Source organism: Solanum dulcamara, chromosome 9, assembly GCF_947179165.1.
Source record: "Solanum dulcamara chromosome 9, daSolDulc1.2, whole genome shotgun sequence".
Taxonomy (NCBI): domain Eukaryota; kingdom Viridiplantae; phylum Streptophyta; class Magnoliopsida; order Solanales; family Solanaceae; genus Solanum; species Solanum dulcamara.
The window spans coordinates 73,636,427-73,657,585 of NC_077245.1; the positions used below are offsets into that span (position 1 = coordinate 73,636,427).

The window sequence follows — 21,159 nt, forward strand, 5'->3', positions numbered from 1 at the left end:
TTGTCCTTCTTTTGTACTATTTATATAACAATTATTGCTTGTGTATCTCTAGCTTTGGTAATATTATCAATTTAGTTATTTCTTTGAAATTTTCTATTCATAATTAATATTTACCTTCTATAAATAATATTTATAGACTTGCAACAATAGCTATTATTCTTACCTTAAAAAGAGTGTTCAATTCATACAATAACCTTTTACAATACAACACTTACTATATGACATAACTACCATAAAAATATATAATTAATTGCTTACCAAAAATTGAGTCAATGATGATTTTTATGTCAACTAATATTGATGTCTTTTCACCTTTAAGTTACTATCGGGGAAGATACATAATGCTACCTATTTGAATTTACCAGTTTTAGTGTATGTGCCTCACGTGTAATCTACTGCTCCCTTCGTTTAAAAAAGAACGACATACTTTTTTTTAATCCTTTTAAAATTAAATGACTTTTTATTTTGGCAACACTTTAATTTTAGTTTTCCACTTGACATGTTTAAAACCATAAGATTAAAAGTCATTTTGATACATTTGACATAACTTTAATTTAGGACCAAAAAATTAAAAATTCTTCTTTATTTTTCTAAAACTCTGTGTTAAATCAAACTATGTCATTCTTTTTTAAATAGAAGGAGTAATTATTATCAAATTTATCTTTAGAAGTAGTAATTATTTAAAACAATGCATAAGTTTACATTATTTAGTTTAACTTATATATAAATAAAAGCAAAGCTTTCCAGAAGTGTAAATTCTAATTCCTGGTGATTGTTTTATTAGTTAAATGTTGCAAAAAGACCTTTCATTCCCCCTTTATTGAAAATGGAAAGACATACTGTTAATGAAATTTTCTGCTAAAGTTCAAGGAAAAAAAAGGATTTTCAAAGAAAAAAAGTGGTGTTTGGAATTCAATTTCCTTATATTCGAAGGTAAAATCTTCACTTATAGTTTGTTTGGCCATGTTTTTTACGAGTCAAAAAGTATTTATTTTCTAAATAAAGTATTTATTTTAAAGAGTTGAGGCATTTGACCAAGTTTTTTAAAAAGGCAATCCAGAAAAAGAAGTAACATAAGTGCTAGGAACAAAAGATAATAACAAAAATAGTAGATAGTAACAAACCAGGAACTACAATAAAACAAAACAATACAATAATCCAACTACACGAAACAATAGATAGTAACAGAAATCGAAGGATAAGAAACTACAGAAGCAATACTACGGCTACTAATATGAACGGACTTTTCAACAAGACAACACACTACCACCTACTAACCTTCTACCCCATTTTGTGCTCTCCACACCTTCCTATCTATGGTCATGTCATCAGTAAGCTGAAACTGCACTATGTGGAAACAACCCCCAAGTAAATGGTGAAAAAAGGATGACAATCACCAAATCAACAACTGATGATGTAACAGTGTCAAACTGCATCATGGAAACACCAGTAAGTAAGCTGATATTCTACTAGTTTCATTTAAATAGAAAGGGCAGTTTAGTGAGTGCAGACATGGAAGAACCAAAGTTCTTGCACTGTGAAAATATAGATTATTCCCGTGGGACTAAATGTCCAATGAAGATGGGCAATGAAATGATGAAAAAGGAAGAACCTAAAATCTGACTTGGAAAGACGTGCCAGCTATGTTACACGATGAAACGGGAATTAAGAGGTCCAACGAGAGTTGAATATGAGCGATACACTTAGAAAAAAAAACATGACGAAACTGCCGTTAATCTGTTAACAAAATATTTTGATCTCAACTTCACCTTCGTTAACAGCAGCTCGACAATGATTCTCTAAAGGGTGGGAAGGCTTGCACGAAGATAATCAACTATATGCAATTGAACTGATAAATAGTTTACCAACATTTTCTTTGCTAAGATCCAACTGGAGCAATGCCTTTGGTTTTGGCAGCAGCAGTAGCTGCAGCGGCTGCTGCAGCAGCGGCCGCAGCTGCAGCTGCACTTGGACTCTGGGGAGGTCTTGGATTGGACTGCGATGTACTTTCAACTGATACTGATTGATGTTGCTTCTGCTGTGTCTGTTGAGATTTCACCTGGGCAAGCAAGGCCTTAATCTGGCCTCCGGTTAGTGTCTCCTTCTCAAGCAATGCATTAGCAAGAGCATGAAGCTCTTTATTATGGGTAGTGAGAATTGTTTTCGCATTGTTGTAAGCCCTTTCAAGTAATTCTCTTACTTCCTTCTCAATTAGAAGCCTAGTCTCAGTGCTCATGCTCTTCCCATTATCGTCGTAGTTGTGGGTAACGAGCCCCACTTCTTTGCTCATACCAAACTTGGTGACCATGGTTCTGGCTAGCTTGGTTGCTTGCTTGAGATCATCAGACGGACCAGAAGTTACTTCACTTTCCCCGAAAATGAGCTCTTCAGCAACTCGCCCACCCATGGCAACATCAAGTCGAGCAAGCATCTGCTTACGAGAGATGCTAGTCTCGTCCTTTTCAGGCAATTGAGCAACCATACCAAGAGCCATTCCTCGTGGCACAATAGTTGCTTTGTGCACTGGAAGAGCCCCATCTGTATGAATAGCTACAAGTGCATGACCACCCTCATGGTATGCTGTGAGTTTTCTCGACTCTTGGGATATGAAAGCTGATTTGCGCTCACTTCCCATCATGATCTTGTCCTTAGCATGCTCTAGATCAGCCAAGCTTACAGCTTTGGCACCATCCATTGCAGCCTTCACGGCAGCGATATTCACCAAGTTTGCAAGGTCTGCACCAGAAAATCCAGGAGTCCCCCGAGCAATGATCATAAGGTCAACATCATCCGCCTTCAGAATCTGCCAGACAGGATATTCTTTGGATGAGAAATGAGAAATGAGCAATGAGCCTAACAGACCCCTTATAGGATATCATATTCACATGGCATCAGCTGTCCAAGAATGAGAGAATTTACATAAACCAAACATGGAAAAAAAGAAGTTTGACACAGAATGACATAACAACAAATACCCAGTGTGATCCCACAACTCACAAGCGGGTCTGGGGAGGGTGGAGTGTACGCAAACCTTACCCAGATTGTTTCTGATAAGCCTCGGCTCAAGAAAAAATGTTTTACAAAACAGGTTTGAAGAAAAACAAGAAACATAGTGGGACATAGTGACTCATTTTTATTCTAGGACCTAAAAATTGAAAGAGAAAGTAGCAACATACGATAAATAAATAGCGTCTAGATAAGAAATGGTGAATCAATGACAAAGTAAAATATGTCAAAGGCAAAATGAAACAGGAGAAGATATCCACTCACTGAAGCTTTTGGAGATGATAACATTTATTGCATCTTCAAAACCTTTGAATGATCCACCCATTGTGCAGGGTAAATGAAAATATATTACCACTACACTAGGGAAAGAGGATATGATGCACAGTTGGTTTATCATATAAAACACTAAATGCGAAAAGAAAAGAGTAAAGTGTACTGGCTCAATATAGCTGAGACACACTACTCATAGATTGATCTAGAAACTACAGCATCACCAGAAATGTCCCAGTTTTAGAAATATTACCTTTGACATGTGAGATTCTAAAATCTGCTTCCGCCCTTCGACATCAGGATTTGGGACAACAATGTTGCGATCAAATCGTCCAGGTCTCACCAATGCCTTATCCAGTGACTCAGCGAAATTAGTGGCAGCAATCACTATGATACCATCATTTTGTTTGAAGCCATCCAGCTCAACAAGCAACTGATTTAAAGTCATCCTCATATATTGCTGATCCTTTGGGTTACGGCTTCCTCCAATGGCATCAATCTCATCAATGAATATAATGCATGGTGATCGCTTCTTAGCAGCAGCAAAAAGGTCTCTCACTCTCCGAGCTCCGACGCCGACAAACATTTCTTCAAACTCACTGCCACTGCATGAGAAAAAGGGAACCCCAGCTTCTCCAGCTATGGCCCTCGCCAACATGGTCTTACCAGTTCCAGGGGGGCCAACAAGTAATACTCCTTTTGGGAGCTTGCCACCAAGACGAGTGAAACGCTGTACCCAAAAGTTCGCTGAAATGAGCAATTAAATAGATTGGGCTAATGTCGAATGAAAATATTGCAGCTAATAAGACATTGACACATATGAGCCATATATCACCACCTTTACTAATCAACAAAAATAAGTGTGTCGTAAATTACATACTTGAGTGTCCAAGATAAGTATCTTTGACTGAAGTGGAAACTATAGGCCACAGTTAAAAAGATTTGGTATAATACAAGGAAAGTAAGCATAAGCACAAATAGCTACCAAAAGCCTTCTGGTTTGTACCTTTTTTCCTTAGGACAGGGGTAACCCGCAGCCGCTACCCTTTGGGTGCGCACAGGGTAAAAACCCCACTCCTATGCAATATCTCGCAAACCACACAGGAGCGATAACCCGCACTAGACAAGCTCGGTGCGACGAGCTTGACACAGAAGGCAAAACCCCTTGCTTTCACTGGCAAGGGGTTTTGAACTTGATACCTCCAACATGGTAGTCCCAAGCCCAAACCACTGGGCCACCATGAAGGGTGCTTCTGGTTTGTACCTTTTCTCCTCTTTTACTTCCAAAGGGCATCTATCGGTTGATCAAGACTTTAAAAAACAGCTGATTCCACTAGAATGTGTTAATAATGGTGTGGCACTTCAAGCTTAGGGAGGTCACAAACTCAATTTCCACGATTGTTTGGGTTTGGTTTTAAACAGAATTGTTATAAAAAGTTAATGAAATTATAGAATTAAACAATTTTATTTACAGTTAATGACTTTCATTTAAGTCCCATGTAGCTTAGCACGTGGCAGTCCATACTGGGTTAAACTTACAAGTAGACACCATGTTTTTATATTCTTTGTTCTTAGTTTTTAATTCATTCTTAATAGAAGTTGTAACACACAAAGCTACAATCATGCAAACAGATTTAGACACGTATGACCTTTTGTATGCTTCATTCTTGTTCTTCCTTCATTAGTTTCCTTCTCTTTTCAAAGTACTACTAGCAACCAGCTTGTTCTCTAAGTTGCCTCCACGATCAGTCGATCATAGATAAGGAACGCTAAGCAACAGCACGCTTTCACAGTTGATATCACCCGCCACCAACCCAACCCACCACCGGTCAAACTGAAAACCTAACACCACTATGTACCACTAATTAGAAGCATCACCACTCCCGATCAGTTAGATAAGACTGGAAAGGCTTATCACACTCATTTCAGAGCAAGTTAAAACAAATCTTTGCAGGTCAAATAATAGATTTGGTGCTGAAATAAAGTTGCCAGAATCTTACCATATATGATATGTACCCTGTGATATATTTTGAATCAGGCCTATATCTATAATATGTGTATCATATGACCACATTGTTAGCTGTGTCATATGACCACATTGTTCACAGTTGATATCACCCGCCACCAACCCAACCCACCACCGGTCAAACTGAAAACCTAACACCACTATGTACCACTAATTAGAAGCATCACCACTCCCGATCAGTTAGATAAGACTGGAAAGGCTTATCACACTCATTTCAGAGCAAGTTAAAACAAATCTTTGCAGGTCAAATAATAGATTTGGTGCTGAAATAAAGTTGCCAGAATCTTACCATATATGATATGTACCCTGTGATATATTTTGAATCAGGCCTATATCTATAATATGTGTATCATATGACCACATTGTTAGCTGTGACTACATACTATTACGTGATTCTAGATTTTCTCAAGTTCCATAAAATTTCTGTCGACATGTTGCTGATGATCATAAAAATCTTGAACATGGGAGTTTAGATATTTCAAAAGCTTTTCATCTTTCATTACACTTTATTTACGGCTATGTTGTCAGTTGTGTTACCACTTACCAGCTTGATTTTGGTCTACAGGATCATGTTAAAATAAAATTCTAGCTTTATTTTCCATGTGTTTTCAATCACATTTATAATACACTATTCACAAAATGGACATGTAAATAAGTGATCCTCACCTGATTTGACTATCATGGCTTTCAGGCTTTACATCTGTGTTTAGGTGCCATTTTAGCATAACCCAAAATTATGGCACTTAACCAAATCAGAGTTCAACAACTGAATCAATTGAAATAATCAGGACCTACTTATGAGAACCCAAGGGGAAGAACCTTATATTCCTCTTAACATCTCTTTCTATCCTCATCATCTTTGCCCCAAACAACATACTACAGATGTAACTAACAAATGATAGAATGTGTAATCCCCACATTTCTATCCTTGGCATATTTTCAGATGGGTGTTTAAAGAGAGCTGGTGAAAACGCTGTCGTAAAAGATGAACTTCAGTCCTGCATTTCAAGTATAATAATGTGTGGAACACCAAAGAACAAAATTCATCAGTGTTATTTTTGTTTACTTACCTGGATTAGTGACTCAAATATCAAATATAGGACTTTATTTCGCAGATGAAGTCACTGAATTGCTTGTGATTACTAAGAAACCTCCCAGATTAACTCACCTTAGGATCTCGGAGATAGTGAACAATTTCTTCCAGCTCAGATTTTGCCTCATCAACACCCTTCACATCAGAAAATCTTGTATTGGTTTCCATGCTTGGTTGCACTTCCTCATTTAGACCAAGTCCTGATGCAGAAAATGGATAAATACAATAGTAGAATGCTTCTGAATAGAGCTTCAAAAGCCAGACAAGAATTGCAGACCTCCTATACCTTTGCTGATTCCTCTATCTTCAATGAGAGCACCAACTCCAGAAATCAAGAGAAAGGCCACAGCCAGAGACCGGAATGTACGCCACAACTGTTCTTTGAAGTTACCTCCTTCAACGGCCACCATATGTATAGGAGTATTACGAGTACCAAGAACACCATCCTTTGTTGATTTCCCAACATTTCTAAGAGCTGACAGAGCCCCTATATTCTCTTCCTCCATATGAGACCTAGCAGAACCAGCAATCCCTGAAAAGAGATCTTGTCAGCGTCATTGGTATCCATGATAAACTAATTAAAGGAAGAAACCTTGATCAGCGAGAACTAAATGTTCAATATTTAGAGTAATCTATTCTCAAATAATACAAGGTAATGAAAGACGTCTAATTATTACTACCTCTCTGCAAAGTCCGGAGCAGCTCACTTTCATCAAGTCTGTCAGCCTTTACCAGTGCCTTAACATACTCTGACACTGCCGCTGGATTGGAATGCAATGAAGGTTGGCTTTCAAACATCCTTATGACTGCTTCTGGATCACTTCTATGATATGCAGCATTACTAGTTTCCTCTCTTTCACGTACTCTGCGGGATAGACTTCCCACATAACTAGACTGAAACCTTTGATTGGTATTTGCAACTCCATGCACTGCATGTAAAAGAGGGACAGGTTGGAAAAAGAACATAAGGTCAACCTCAAGATTCAGATTGATGATGCAAAATGGGCTCTATCAGAGGATGGCAGAAGTTGCCTCTGAATTTGAAGTTACAAATTGTAGCTTCATATACAAATACTGCATCAACAGTATTTCTGCCGAATAAGATGCATTCATTAACTTATAAGCTGATATGTTAGCACACTAGGATTCTAAGGTTCATAAGACTCGGAAGTATATGACCAATAAGGATTGCCCTAAACTTGGAGGTTTGCTAGCTCACTTCCGTGAAGTATGCTACTGGAAAGAAATGCTTCTGAGAGGCATTCACTAACCATTTTTTTTGGTAAGGATGCATTCACTTACTTATGAGCTGATATTTAACCCATTTGCATTTAAGGTTCACAAGACGTGGAAGCATATGACCAAAAGGAATGCACTTAACTTAGGAGGTTTGCTAGCTCATTTCCATGAAGTTTGTTACAGAAACATAAATTGCTTATATGACTTGGATTCACTAACTTATAAGCTAAAATGCTAACATTCATAAGAATTGGAAGTTTATGACTTAAAGGAATTGCAGTGAACTCGAGGTTTGGTAGCTCACTTCCATGAAGCATACTACTGAAAAAGAATTGTATTTGACTCGAGAGGTTGCTAGTTCGTTTACACAAAATGGTAAATTGGTTTCCAACTCTCTTGTAAAACAATAAAGTGCAGAGGGGGCATCAACAGTATGAAGCCACCTATAAGAAAAATTTACTCCATCTCAATAACATGTTTATCATTAAAATACAAAGCAGTTTTTTGTTAGCGGCATGCTGCATCTCAGAGCATACCTTCGCTTCCTATGATACGTCCAGAGGAAAGATATGTTCGATTGAACAAAGAGCTAAGCTGCCTCAGTTGAGATTGCTGCCTTTCAACCTGTAGAACAAAAAAGGCATTCTTACACACAGGAGAGGAGACAAAAACAAGAAAAGAACTATCATAGAACATGGAAAAAGCTCAAAACCATCCCCTATCTATTAGGGCATGAGTCAAATTCTTGGGTGGGGCATCAAGTACGTCTATCTTTATCGATTAACCAATTTCTAAAGGCTGGAGTAGATCCTAAAGAGTCACCACTTCCTCATGAATTTATCTTGAATCTAGATCATTTGGCTCAACTTTATCCCACAGAAGGAGCAACATTTTTCACCTTGAATTGGTCAAAATATGCGGAATTTCTTACTTTTATGGATGGCTTTAAACTCAAAATCATCCCTCCTTTTTCAAATGTAGCACTACTAGTCCTCTGTATTTGGAATATTGGTTCACAATTAGTCTTTTCCCTAACATCTGTTAATTATTCAACGTCAGAACCAATACACATGAGATTCACGTGAGAAGTATCTCCCCAAAGCCAAAACCCAGACTTATCTGGCCATTTCTTTGTTACCCTAAGTCCTGGAGAGTTCATTACCTTTTGTTGGAATGATTATTGAAACTTAGCTCACAGTAATAGCCAACCTGATTGTTGGCAATATGGTCATGTATAACGGATGACAAATTTATTTTTGTTGTCTATACAAATAAAACCGGCACACACTCTTCTTCCCTCTGCTTATAATTTTTTTTTGAGAGACCCCTCTGCTTATAATTTTATCCATAGGTTATTCCCTTCTTCCTTTCTTTCTCTTGCTTCTTTGTCATAACTTTACTCCAACCACGGAGCCACTTTTTGACTGAAACGACGATAAATATTCTTCCATTATTTGGATGCAGGTCATTTTACTAATATAAATTAGAAGACTCTTTTACTTCATAGTTTTGTGTTTGCTTACCTAAAACCCTACAGATTACATATATAGTTTTTTTGGAGAGCAGTAAACAGAGATAAATATAGTCAAAATTTCAAAAAGTAGGTACATAACATTATATGACCTTCAAAATTCTTCCTAGTGGGATGAGTGTTGTTAAATATTGATTGTTGATTCAGAAACGCTGAACAGAGAAAAAAGAGATGGGCCTGATTTCGGGGAATATTTCTCATGGGTATCCCACATACATAGGATCTGAGTCCAAACATTAAGTAATTAACAGAGTTAGAGAGGACACTAAAAGAGCACCAGTATTTTAAACTTGAAGGTTTATTAGTGCTCCATGTAAAACAAGAGGGATGACTGAATCTAAAGCCAAAGATAAAGGACTATTTTGAGCTTTTTCTCTAAGACATGCATCTTCAGATGCGGAAAACTGTCAAATTACATACTACCGATCTAAAAAGGGAAGCTGATAAGATATTTCTTTTTCCACCAGAATACGAGTATTTCACATTAGAACAAAACAAATTGGTAAAAGCACGTCTATATGAGCTAGATGAGATTCAATCGAACAACTATACCTCGATTCAAAATTAGTTGGAGTTGGTAGATGAAACATCTTTATCCATTTTGCTCTATTTAAGTCCATTTCATTCCAATACTAAATAATATGACTTTTAAGTCAAATTAGCAATTCTCAAAAATTAGAGGTTCTCTATATCTCATACTTATCCCTGCACAACTTATAAGACTCTAACCAGAGTAAAAAGATAAATGAAAAACACTAAATCAAATTTCAGACTTGGCAGGAACAACTAAACCTTTATCCTAACTAGTTAGTATTGCGCCTATAAGCTAAATGAGACTAGACATTAAAAAATTAACTATAAAAAGAAAAAGATAATTTTTCAGTTTCATGAGCAATATTATAGAAAGCAAAAAAGAAATAAAGCAGCCCCAGGAAACCAGCATACTTGGAAGACAGTAGCATAACACTAAAATAACCCTAAGAAACGAAAAATAGAAACCACAAGTTAGGAACGAGCTAATTACTCTGAAATTTCCAATAATTTGATCGAAAAGAAAAAGAGATCCAATCTTGCATTCAAGGGTGGTGGCCTAGTGGTCAATGAAATGGATTGAGAATCATAACGTCTTATATTTAAATCCTAACGGAGGCAATAATACTGGGTGACGTATTCCCATATTTCCAAGCCTTGTGACAAAGTTGCTCCGTAGCTATGTTGGTGGGAGATAGCACATACTCCGTGGAATTAGTCGAGGTCTCAACAATTGGTCCAAACACTACGACTATCAAAAAATCCAATCTTTGAAATAGAAACCCATAAAACTACAAAAATTAGGGTTTCTCTCACCTAAAAGTGTGAAACCTCAAACTAACCAATTACATCTTAATCCCAAGCAAGTTAGAGTCAATTATATGAAATTGTTAACCATTCCACTCTATTCGAATCCTTTCTATTCTACATCCAGTTACAAATAATAAACCAAATAAAACTGGGAAAAAAAAGAACTTCAAACTTCCAAAAAAAATCCAATCTTGGACAGAAACCCATAAAACTAAAAAAATTTAGGACTTTTCTAACCTAATAGAGTGAAATCTCAATCTCAAACCATCAATCGAATTACGTCTTAATCCCAAACAAGTTTGACTCAATTATATGAATCATTGATAACCATTCCACTCTATTGGATTCCATTTTATCCTACCTCCAGTTAACAACAATAAACAAAATAAAAACAAACAGAAACACAAAACCCCTTGAAACAAATAGAGAAAAATAAAACAAAATCAACTATATTTGAACCAAAATCTTATATTAAAGCAATTCAAAGAAGTGACCTGAATGAGAAGGCGCATTAAAGCCATCTCCTTTTCAACAAAAGATCGAATTTTTCTTCAACCCTTTTCTTCTGTATGTAAGATTATTGATGTTTCACAGCTTTTTCTTGGATTTTCTTCAGAGTTTTTCTGTGATGATCGAAAATCAACCCGGGGAAAAATAGAGGAGCAAGATGGATATTTTCTTTTCTTTTTTTCTTCTTTTTTTCAATCAAATGGAAATAAATATATTTGGGCTGTTAACAGTACCTTATTTACTATGAAATAAAATAAAATGGAAAATATCTCAGGTCGCAAAGCCAGACTTTGGTTTTTTTAACTTTTCAAAAATAAATTAATTTCATATTTATAAAAAACATGCTTTAATAATTGAAAATGGCGTAATTAAATGGAAAAAAAATTATATAGCAGCATAAATTAACTTATTTACAAATCTTGAAAGTCATCTTTTTCTTTAATTTATGATCATAGCTGAAAAAAAAAAAGTATTCAATGTTTTATTTGGTGCTTGTTTGGATATACTTATTTAAGTGTTTTTAAGTTAAATAAATTGTTAAGCATGTTTTTTTTAGTCCCATACTTAATTGTTCTAGGGTTGAAAGTCTGAGTCCAAAAATGGCTAAAATAGTGTATTGTTTAACTTTGACTATATTTTAAATAGTCATCCTTCAAGCAACTATTTATGCAAGGCAATTTCCCCAAACTAATGAGTATTGGACAACATAGGCCCAAAAAGAAACTAAATGAGCTTTATTTCATGGCATTTCATTTGAGTCAACTGTTTTAAGGTCCAAATTCCACACTAATAGTATCCAATAACATATGATAGTTAAGAGTATATAAGTTAAAGAAAAAATTACTTAATTGAGTACTTTTTAAAAATTAATTATTGATTTTAGCGATATTTTTTATTTATTATAATTTATAGCAATACATAGCAATATTATGATAAATCTATACTTGTATTAAAAGTGAATTATGCATACAATATAAATGTATTATAAGTATTTTAAAATATATATTATTTTTGTGTAGTAAGAAATTGACATAATGTATTATAAATCTATTAAAGTATGTGATAAATGTATTATCTATCTATAAAACTTGTATTATATATGTTTTATAAATAGTTTTCTGCAATATGTATTAAAACTGTATTATAAATGTATTATAAGTGTTCAGTGAATTTTTATTATTATTGTTTTAGATGGTAAATATTTTCTTAATATTGTATATTTATGTAAGTTTCCCTAAGTTAAATCAAATTGATGAATCAAATTAAATTGAAAAAAAATAAATTTGACTTGTGATTTGGTTTGATTGGTTTGATGTTTAAAAAAAATCAACCACTCTTGATTTGATTTGGTATTAAAACAAAAAAAATCAAATCGAGCCTAAACCAAACCGACATAATATATATAATTTTAATTTTTTTATACAAAATATTAATTATAATCTACTTGTTAACATATCTTAAAATAGTTTATAGTTTTCAATGTTTCGATATTATTTCCAATTTGGGCTCGTAAATATTTTGTTTGATTGCAACCTTTAATCTTATAAATTTAACTTATTGAACATTGATATTTCAATGGAAGTATTTTGTATTCATGTGAATTTTTAAGTCTTTTTGAAGATTTCTAATTATTTAATGTTTTAAGTTTAGCCTATCATACAAGTAAGTGAAAATATATTTGAACCTTTTTTTTGATCACTACATAATTATAAGAAAATCAAAAAAAGAAGTTAAAGAACCGACTAAAATTGAAATAAAAAAAATAATGATTTTATATTGATTTGATTTGTCTTATAGATTTAATAAACTAATATATTTGATTTAGTTATTTTTTAGTGAAAAATCAAACAACCGATATATGTACACCTCTAATGATAAGTTTAAAACCTAGCATGAAATATTTTTTAATTTATTTTTATTTTTCAATCGGTGTTAGATACCCGCCTTCGGGCTTGACTAAATTCGAATTTGTTCATTACAAGACCCATTTCTGAGGGTGACGCCCCAAACAAGAATTATTTCATTCAACAACAACGTATCAAATGTAATCTCACAAGCGAGGTTTAGGGAAGGTAAAATGTACGCAACTTTATTCCTACATTGTGAAGGCAAAAAAACTATATTTGATATAATTTTTTTTCATTCCTAATGTGATTCTTTTCATTTCCATTGCAAGACTCATTTTTTATTAAGGTAGAGAGATCCAACTATTACACCACAATCCATGTTGGTTAGCGTAGGGCTATTCAAAATCAGACCTTAACTGATTATCCAACCGTAAATTTGACTTATTAGGGGGGCACATTTAGTTTAGATTTACTCCGACCATGAGAGACGTTAGGCAACAAGAAGCTCTCTTAGATTTAGTCGACATACCTCTCGATAACTATCCTGTAACTGCTAATGTAATATCAAAATCAATCGATATTTTATTGATTGGCTAGGAGATTAATACATTTAAAAGCCAATATTTAATAAATCAAATCATTAAACATAATTATTTGTTCAATCCCTGAATAATTAAGCAGCCCTAGATAACGTGATTACTTTAATTCACAAGAGTTTAAATCATTGAATCATTTAAAAAGCAACTACAAGTAGATACTCATAATAAGTGAATATAAGTTATCTAAAAAATAAAGCATGCACATGACATATCGTGTAAAGTTATATTGATAATATAAACAAAATAATTCATCATCAGTATATATAAGTTAAATTCAATTAACAAATGTAATACTAACTATATAATAAGGCCATGTCATCATCATTATAAATCAGTAATCACCTTAATCCAACTTCCGTGGAGAGCCATTAAGTTTCCACCAAGTAGTGTATATGCACTATTCTTACTCTCAACGTGTATTACTTGCACTTTGCTCCTCAATGTGGTCACATTTAATCTTATATTATCATAAATCCATCATAGCATTGTATTTTCGCAACGCTTATTTTATAAATATGTTGAATTTTATGAATTATGCGTGAAAGATGGAAGTTTTTATAGTAGAGGCTCAATATCGAGCCTAAAATGTTCTATCAAATTTCACCTCAACTCGAATTGTATTATGTATAAATAGATGATTTAATTTTTTTTGAATATGTGTATATATATTTAAATTAAGTTTAAGGGGTAAACAAATAACTCTATAATATAAGAAGTGAGTAGAGGAGTTTAGGGTCAGTCGGTCAATTGACCGATTTGCCCTTCTCCTTTATTTATATTTAATACTTTCTTCGTTTTAATTAATTAGTCTTATTTTTCTTTTTAGTATGTTATGTATTTATAAATTACTAAAACAATTAAGTGAATAGAGCAGATTCGAGCCAGTCGGTCAATTGACCAATTAGCCATTCTCCTCTATTTATATTTAATACTTTCTCCATTTTAATTTATTTGTCTTATTTTTATTTTTAGTATGTTATGTATTTATAAATTACTAAATAAATTATATTGTAAATTATAGTAATTTTTATATTTAATAAATTTTTTATTTTAATTTATTTATCTTATTTTCCTTTTTAGTATGACATGTAGAAGGAACTGAACCACTAGATTTTCAACCCAGGGGGCAGTTAAGCTTTATACTACCATTTCAACTTCGATCTGTGAAGATCGGTGACGATCGCGTTGCGTGTTTTCTGTTGTTCAATCTGAGCCACCGATTTAGTTTCTGAACTGTCGATTTAGTTTGGGTTGTTCAATTTGAACGAGCTTTTATGAGCTAAAATATCAACTGGGTCATATTTATTGTTTTGGGTTCTTTACTAAAGAGCTTCATTTTCTTAAATATCTTTGATCTGGACTATATTTCTTCAAAAACAACAATTTCATCTTCTCTTTTGATTTGTACAGTTTCGATCTTTGAGGAGGGACACAGATTGTATACCCCATTTTGCTGCATTGTGTTATTAATGTCACCCTGAAGTTTCTCCATTTTTGCTTGCATCTCCTATCTATTGTTTAGCAAATTTATCTTTTACATATATATTGTTTCATTAGAGAAACATTTTGTAGGTATTTCTCTTTTCTCTTGTTTTCTTATCTTCTTTGCAGGGTTACCTTATTGGTGCCTTGAAGGTGTTCGACGAAATTCCTCAACGAAATACTGCTTCATTAAATGCAATCATTTTTGGGTGCTTGGCCCAAGAATTTGTTCAACCCAAGATCTGCTACCCACACAACTCAAAAATCGTTGTGAACATCACCTTGGAAATCAGGTTTATTTCAACTGGAGTTGGTACCTCCGGTTCCCATATCTTCTCCTATTTATTCCTTACTCATACAATTGTAGTTACATTTTGCTAACTTTAAACCTTCGAATAATTTATTAGTTCATACACGTTTTCGTGGCTTTGGATAGTGATAGTAGACTAGGATCATGTTCTCACTCAGGGACGGAGACGGGGACGGAGATGAGGGTTAGGAGGGGTAAGTGGGTTAAAGGAGCGTCTAGAATGAGAATAGGCTCTTGGAACATTGGGACGTTGACGGGAAAATTCATAGAGCTAGTTAAGATCTTAAAGAAAAGGAAGACTAATATAGCGTGTGTACAAGAGACCAAATGGGTAGGTTCTAAAGCTAAGGAGGTAGATGGGTATAAGCTTTGGTTCTCTGGTAGATTGAAGAATAGGAATGGGGTAGGCATTTTAGTAGACAGTAACTTAAGGGATCAGGTGGTGGAGGTTAGGAGATACAATGATAGAATGATGTCGATTAAGGTGGTCGTTGAAGGGAACACGTTGAACATTATTAGCGCTTATGCGCCGTAAGCAGGCTTAAACGAGGAGGATAAGAGGCATTTTTGGGAGGATTTAGATGAGTTAGTGGGAGGCATACCGTCTACTGAGAAGCTTTTCGTGGGAGGGGATTTCAATGGGCACATCGGGTCTACTTCGGAAGGGTATGATGATGTGCATGGAGGCTTCGGCTTTGGGGTCAGAAATGGAGGAGGAGTCTCATTGTTGGATTTTGCAAGAGCTTTTGGGTTGATGATAGCTAATTCGAGTTTCCCTAAAAAGGAGGATCACTTGATAACCTTCCGGAGTGCGGTGGCTAAGACCCAGATAGACTTTTTACTCCTTAGGAAGGATGATAAAGGTCTGTGCAAAGACTGTAAGGTTATTTCGATCGACAACCTTACAACCCGACATAAGCTCTTGGTGATGGATTTAGGGATCAAGATGACGAGGAAGAAAAGGATCGGGGATGACCGACCTAGGATTAGATGGGGGAGTTTGACCACGACTAGCGCCCTGGAGATGGGGGAGAAATTGAAGGATATGGGGGCCTGAGATAGTAGTGGGGATGCGAACACTATGTGGGATAGGACGGCTAGTTGTATTAGGGTTGTAGCAAAGGAAGTGTTGGGAGTCTCGACAGGTAGCCGTGGCCGGCACCGAGGGGACTGGTGGTGGAATGGAGAAGTGCAAAAGAAGGTGAAAGCGAAGAAGATAGCGTATACGAAGCTGATAGAAAGCAAGGACGAGGTGGAGAAGTGGACGAATAGGGAACTTTATAAGATAGCGAGGAAGGAGGCGAAGTCGGCGGTCTCGACGGCAAAAATGGCAGCTTTTGAACGCCTTTATGCTGAACTAGAAGAAAAAGGCGGGGATAGAAAATTTTTCAAGCTAGCCAGGATGCGGGAGCGAAGGGCACGCGATGTGGATCAAGTGAAGTGCATTAAAGACGAATATGGAAAAGTATTGGTAGAAGAGACCCTCATTAAACAGAGATGGCAGTCGTACTTCCAGAAACTCTTGAATGAAGAAGGAGACAGAGAGATTATGTTGGGAGATTTGGAATATACAGGGAGGCGTCGCGTTGGTGAGTGTTGCAGGAGTATTTTGGTCGAAGAGCTTAAGGGTGTTGTGCGTAGGATGCGCTGGGGAAGAGCGACCAGACCTGACGAGATCCTTGGTGAATTTTGGAAGAGCACGAGCCAGGTAGGTTTGGAGTGGCTGACTAGGTTATTTAATGTCATCTTTAGGACAGCAACGATGCCCGAAGAATGGAGGTCGAGCGTAATAATCCCTCTATACAAAAACAAGGGAGATATCCAGAGTTGCAACAACTATAGGGGTATCAAGCTTCTAAGTCATACTATGAAAGTGTGGGAAAGAGTGGTGGAGATGAGGGTTAGGAGAGACGTATCTATTTCAAAGAACCAGTTTGGATTTATGCCGGGACGCTCAACTACTGAAGCTATCCATCTTATGAGGAGACTGGTGGAGCAGTATAGGGAGAGAAAGAGAGACTTGCATATGGTATTCATTGATCTAGAAAAGGCTTACGATAAAGTTCCACAAGGAATACTATGGAGATATTTGGAGGCTAAAGGTATACCGGCGGCGTACATTAGAGTGATCAAGGATATGTATGAGGGCGCCAAAACCAGGGTAAGGACAGTAGGAGGAGACTCAGAGCACTTCCCAGTTGTGATGGGGTTACATCAAGGATCAGCCCTTAGTCCGTTTTTATTTGCCTTGGTGATGGATGTATTGACGCGATAAATTCAAGGTGAGGTGCCATGGTGTATGCTTTTTGTGGACGATATAGTCCTGATCGATGAGATCTGTAGCGGAGTTAACGTTAAGTTGGAGGATTGGAGACACACCCTAGAGTCTAAAGGGTTTAAGCTGAGTAGGACCAAGACGAAGTACTTAGAGTGCAAGTTCAGTGAGACACCCCATGAGGTTGGCGCAGAAGTTATGCTTGGTGACCAGGCCATCCAAAAGAAAGGTAGTTTCAAGTACCTGGGGTCTATCATGCAAGGCAACGGGGAGATTGACGACGATGTCACACATCGTATTGGGGCAGGGTGGATGAAATGGAGGCTCGCTTCCGGGGTGCTCTGTGACAAGAAGGTGCCACCACAACTTAAGGGCAAGTTCTACAAAGTGGTTGTTAGACCGGCTATGTTATATGGGGCGGAGTGTTGGCCAATTAAGGTCTCTCACGTCCAAAAGATGAAAGTAGCCGAGATGAGAATGTTGAGATGGATGTGTGGGCAAACCAGGAGCGACAGGATTAAAAATGAGGCTATTCGGGATAAGGTAGGAGTGACCTCAGTGGAAGACAAGATGCGGGAAATGCGACTTAGGTGGTTTGGGTATGTGAAGAGGAGAGACACAGATGCCCCAATGAGAAGGTGTGAGAGGTTGGTCATGGATGGCTTCAGAAGAGGTAGGGGTAGATCGAAGAAATATTGGGAAGAGGTGATTAGACAAGACATGGCGCAGTTACAGCTTACCGAGGACATGACCTTAGGTAGGAGTGTGTGGAGGACCCGCATTCGGATAGAAGGCTAGTACATAGTCGCGTAATCCTACCCTATTAGTAGGCGCATTAGCGCACTATAATTTTCTTTGTGGAGGACTCAAATTAGGATTAAAGGCTAAGTGATTCATCTTTTGCACCATAGTAGTTGTAGTTCTGCTCATTGTTTATTGCCTTTTGATTTCTGTATTGTATTGCTGTTTATAGTTGTGGCGCCGTTGTACTTTGACTGTCTTATCTATCTTATCTTATCTTATTTATTTATTGTAGTTATTCCTTTTTTTTCTCGTACCACTCTACCACTACTTTCCCTTGTGTTATTCCTGTTTTCATCTTGTTTTCTATATGTTTGCCGCTATCTGACCTTTTATCTTGTCCTCTTTTAAAGCCGAGAGTCTTTCGGAAACAGCCGCCCTACCTTTCAATGTGGGGGTTAGGTCTGCGTACACTCTACCCTTCTCAGACCCCACATTATGGGATTATACTGGGTTTTTTGTTGTTGTTATTGTTGTAGTATGTTATGTATTTATAAATTATTAAAAAAATTATATTATAAATTATAATAATTAACAAATTAAAATATTTCAAAAATATATTGATAATTTGATTAACTCTTGAGATTTCACCCGTGCCACATAAATTGAAACAGAGGGAGTAACATATATTATTTGAAAATTGCATTAAGAGTACTACAAATCACAATAATTAATAACTTAAAAATATTTTTAAAAACTAAATTTGGTTAACTCTCAAAATTTTACACGTGCCACATAAATTGCGACAAAGGGAGTAACATATATTATTTGAAAATTAAGTTAATTAGGACCATAATAAATCACAATAATTAATAACTTAAAATATTTAAAAAATTTAGAAGAAAAATGTGAGCAGCTTAGGATCAGTGAGGAATTGACCCATTTCCCCTTCTACTTCATTTTCTCTATTTATATTTAGTGTTTTCTCTATTTTACTTTAGTTGTCTTACTTTCCTTTTTAGTATTTAAATTATTTAAATATTACAAAAAAAATGTATGATAAATTGCAAAAATTAATAATTTAAAATATTTTTACAAAATATTATAAATTTTGTTGGCTTTCGAAATTTCTCTTGTGCCAAATAAATTGAGACAAAGAGAGTGATATATATTATTATAAATTACATAAAAATATTATAAATCATAATAACTAATAATTTAAAATATTCAAAAATCAGATAAACATTTAATTGAGTACTCTCCTAAATTAACCCATGCTATATAAATTAACACAAATGAAATAACAACACGGGCTCATGTAACTAGTATATTTTATATGGGGTAACTTTTGACAACTTTAGACTAAGTAGTGAGAACCAAACCTAGCCATTAAGAAACAATGTGGTGGGGTAAATAAGCATGTGGTTAAGATCTACTCCAATGTCTTTTCTTGAAAAAGCAAAGATACTTTAATTTTCTAATATTCATTATAATCATGCCTTAGACTATTCACTTTGAATGATTGAGTGAAGGAATGTGGGAGCTTTATTTATTTATTTTTATATTTTTGGAGGGATTCAATTGTAGATTCTTTTAGGACAAGTAATAAAAGATTCTCTAAAAATTGAGAATTCTATAAAATTGTGCCACATAGGATTTCCATTTTAGGGCGAGTCAAAATAATTCATTTGTATTTGCAAAATTTAGAGGGCTCATAGACTTGTAGAAATGATTAAAGTATTTTATAGTGACATTGCTCCTGTTTTCATCATCACTCATCTCGTATTGGTAATTCCTTCTTCACATATGGGCCTCTTATGTCCCATCTTTCTTTTAAAAAAAATTGGTTTTAGTTTTGGCTTTTCATGTTATTGATATTTAAGGGCATTTGGTTATTGGGATTAGGAGTTATTCTAGTAAAAAAATTGAAATTAACTCTATTCAGTATTTGGTAGTGATTATTACACTTTGTTGGAATACTTGTTACATATTGTTTCATAATATATCGTATTATATTGTGTTTTATTGTATTGTACTGTATTATTTTAATGAATATAATGTTTGAAAAGATTATATCGTTCTATAATGTCACACATTCATGATTTGAATGATAAACTTACAAGAAAACTAGGGTACGAGATAGAGTTTCTATGAAAAGGTAGCGTAAAAGATGAAATATAATTATTAAATAAAAATAAAGATAAAATGAGAAGAAAATATTAAGGTAACGATACGATCACAACAAATTGGTCGTTACATAAAATAAGTTTTTTTGTCGTTACCTAACGATGAATTTAAATGATATGATACAATATAATTTAAGTAACAATTAAAATAAATAATGTATTTAAACAAACAATACAATACAATAGGTAACAACCATCCAAACAAGGTGTTACTGAAATCAAAATAAAATTTGAAATTAACTTTATTCAGTATTTGATAGTGACTGTTGCTGAAATCAGAATGAAATTTCTACCAAAATTATAAGATTATCTATCTCATATGCATTTACACCTTTTTATAATGGTCTAGTTTTCTTTGAGTCTAACTTTCATATTATGTTATATCATATGTTCCATATAACATTTTGTTATAGCCAAAAGATATTCAAACAAATGACATCGCTATAGAGAAATTTGACTATACAAGATGGAATTTTCTTTTCTGATTATAATAACCCTGTTTTAAGTCAAAACGATTCGTTATTATAATTTATGACTTTAAATTCTTCAATTTTGTGTAAACATCTACAGAGAAGAGTATTATTTGCATCCGATATTTACATTATATCATACGATTTAACTTTAAGGGATTGTTTTGACTGGTGAACAAGTTATATCAAAATTATAATACTGGACTACATATAATAAGAAAATCAAATAACAA

At 34.9% G+C, this 21,159-nt stretch overlaps 1 protein-coding gene across 3 annotated transcripts; it reads right to left on the reverse strand.

The window, feature by feature from the left end:
• Nucleotides 1-1,109: 1,109 nt before the first annotated feature.
• Nucleotides 1,110-11,220, reverse strand: LOC129902072 (ATP-dependent zinc metalloprotease FTSH 4, mitochondrial-like). 3 transcript variants are annotated; one of them, XM_055977103.1, is made up of 8 exons: nt 11,001-11,220; nt 8,171-8,258; nt 7,076-7,324; nt 6,673-6,927; nt 6,471-6,595; nt 3,530-4,006; nt 1,870-2,803; nt 1,110-1,430 (listed from the first exon to the last, which is right to left on the reverse strand). In XM_055977103.1, exons 1-7 carry the CDS (start codon nt 11,025-11,027, stop codon nt 1,880-1,882), a joined length of 2,145 nt encoding a protein of 714 aa, XP_055833078.1. In that variant the 5' UTR covers nt 11,028-11,220; the 3' UTR covers nt 1,110-1,430; nt 1,870-1,879. The 3 variants fall into 3 exon arrangements, with proteins under 3 accessions (XP_055833078.1, XP_055833079.1, XP_055833077.1); XM_055977104.1 differs by having other exon boundaries at nt 1,110-2,803; nt 6,682-6,927; XM_055977102.1 differs by having other exon boundaries at nt 1,110-2,803.
• Nucleotides 11,221-21,159: the final 9,939 nt, after the last annotated feature.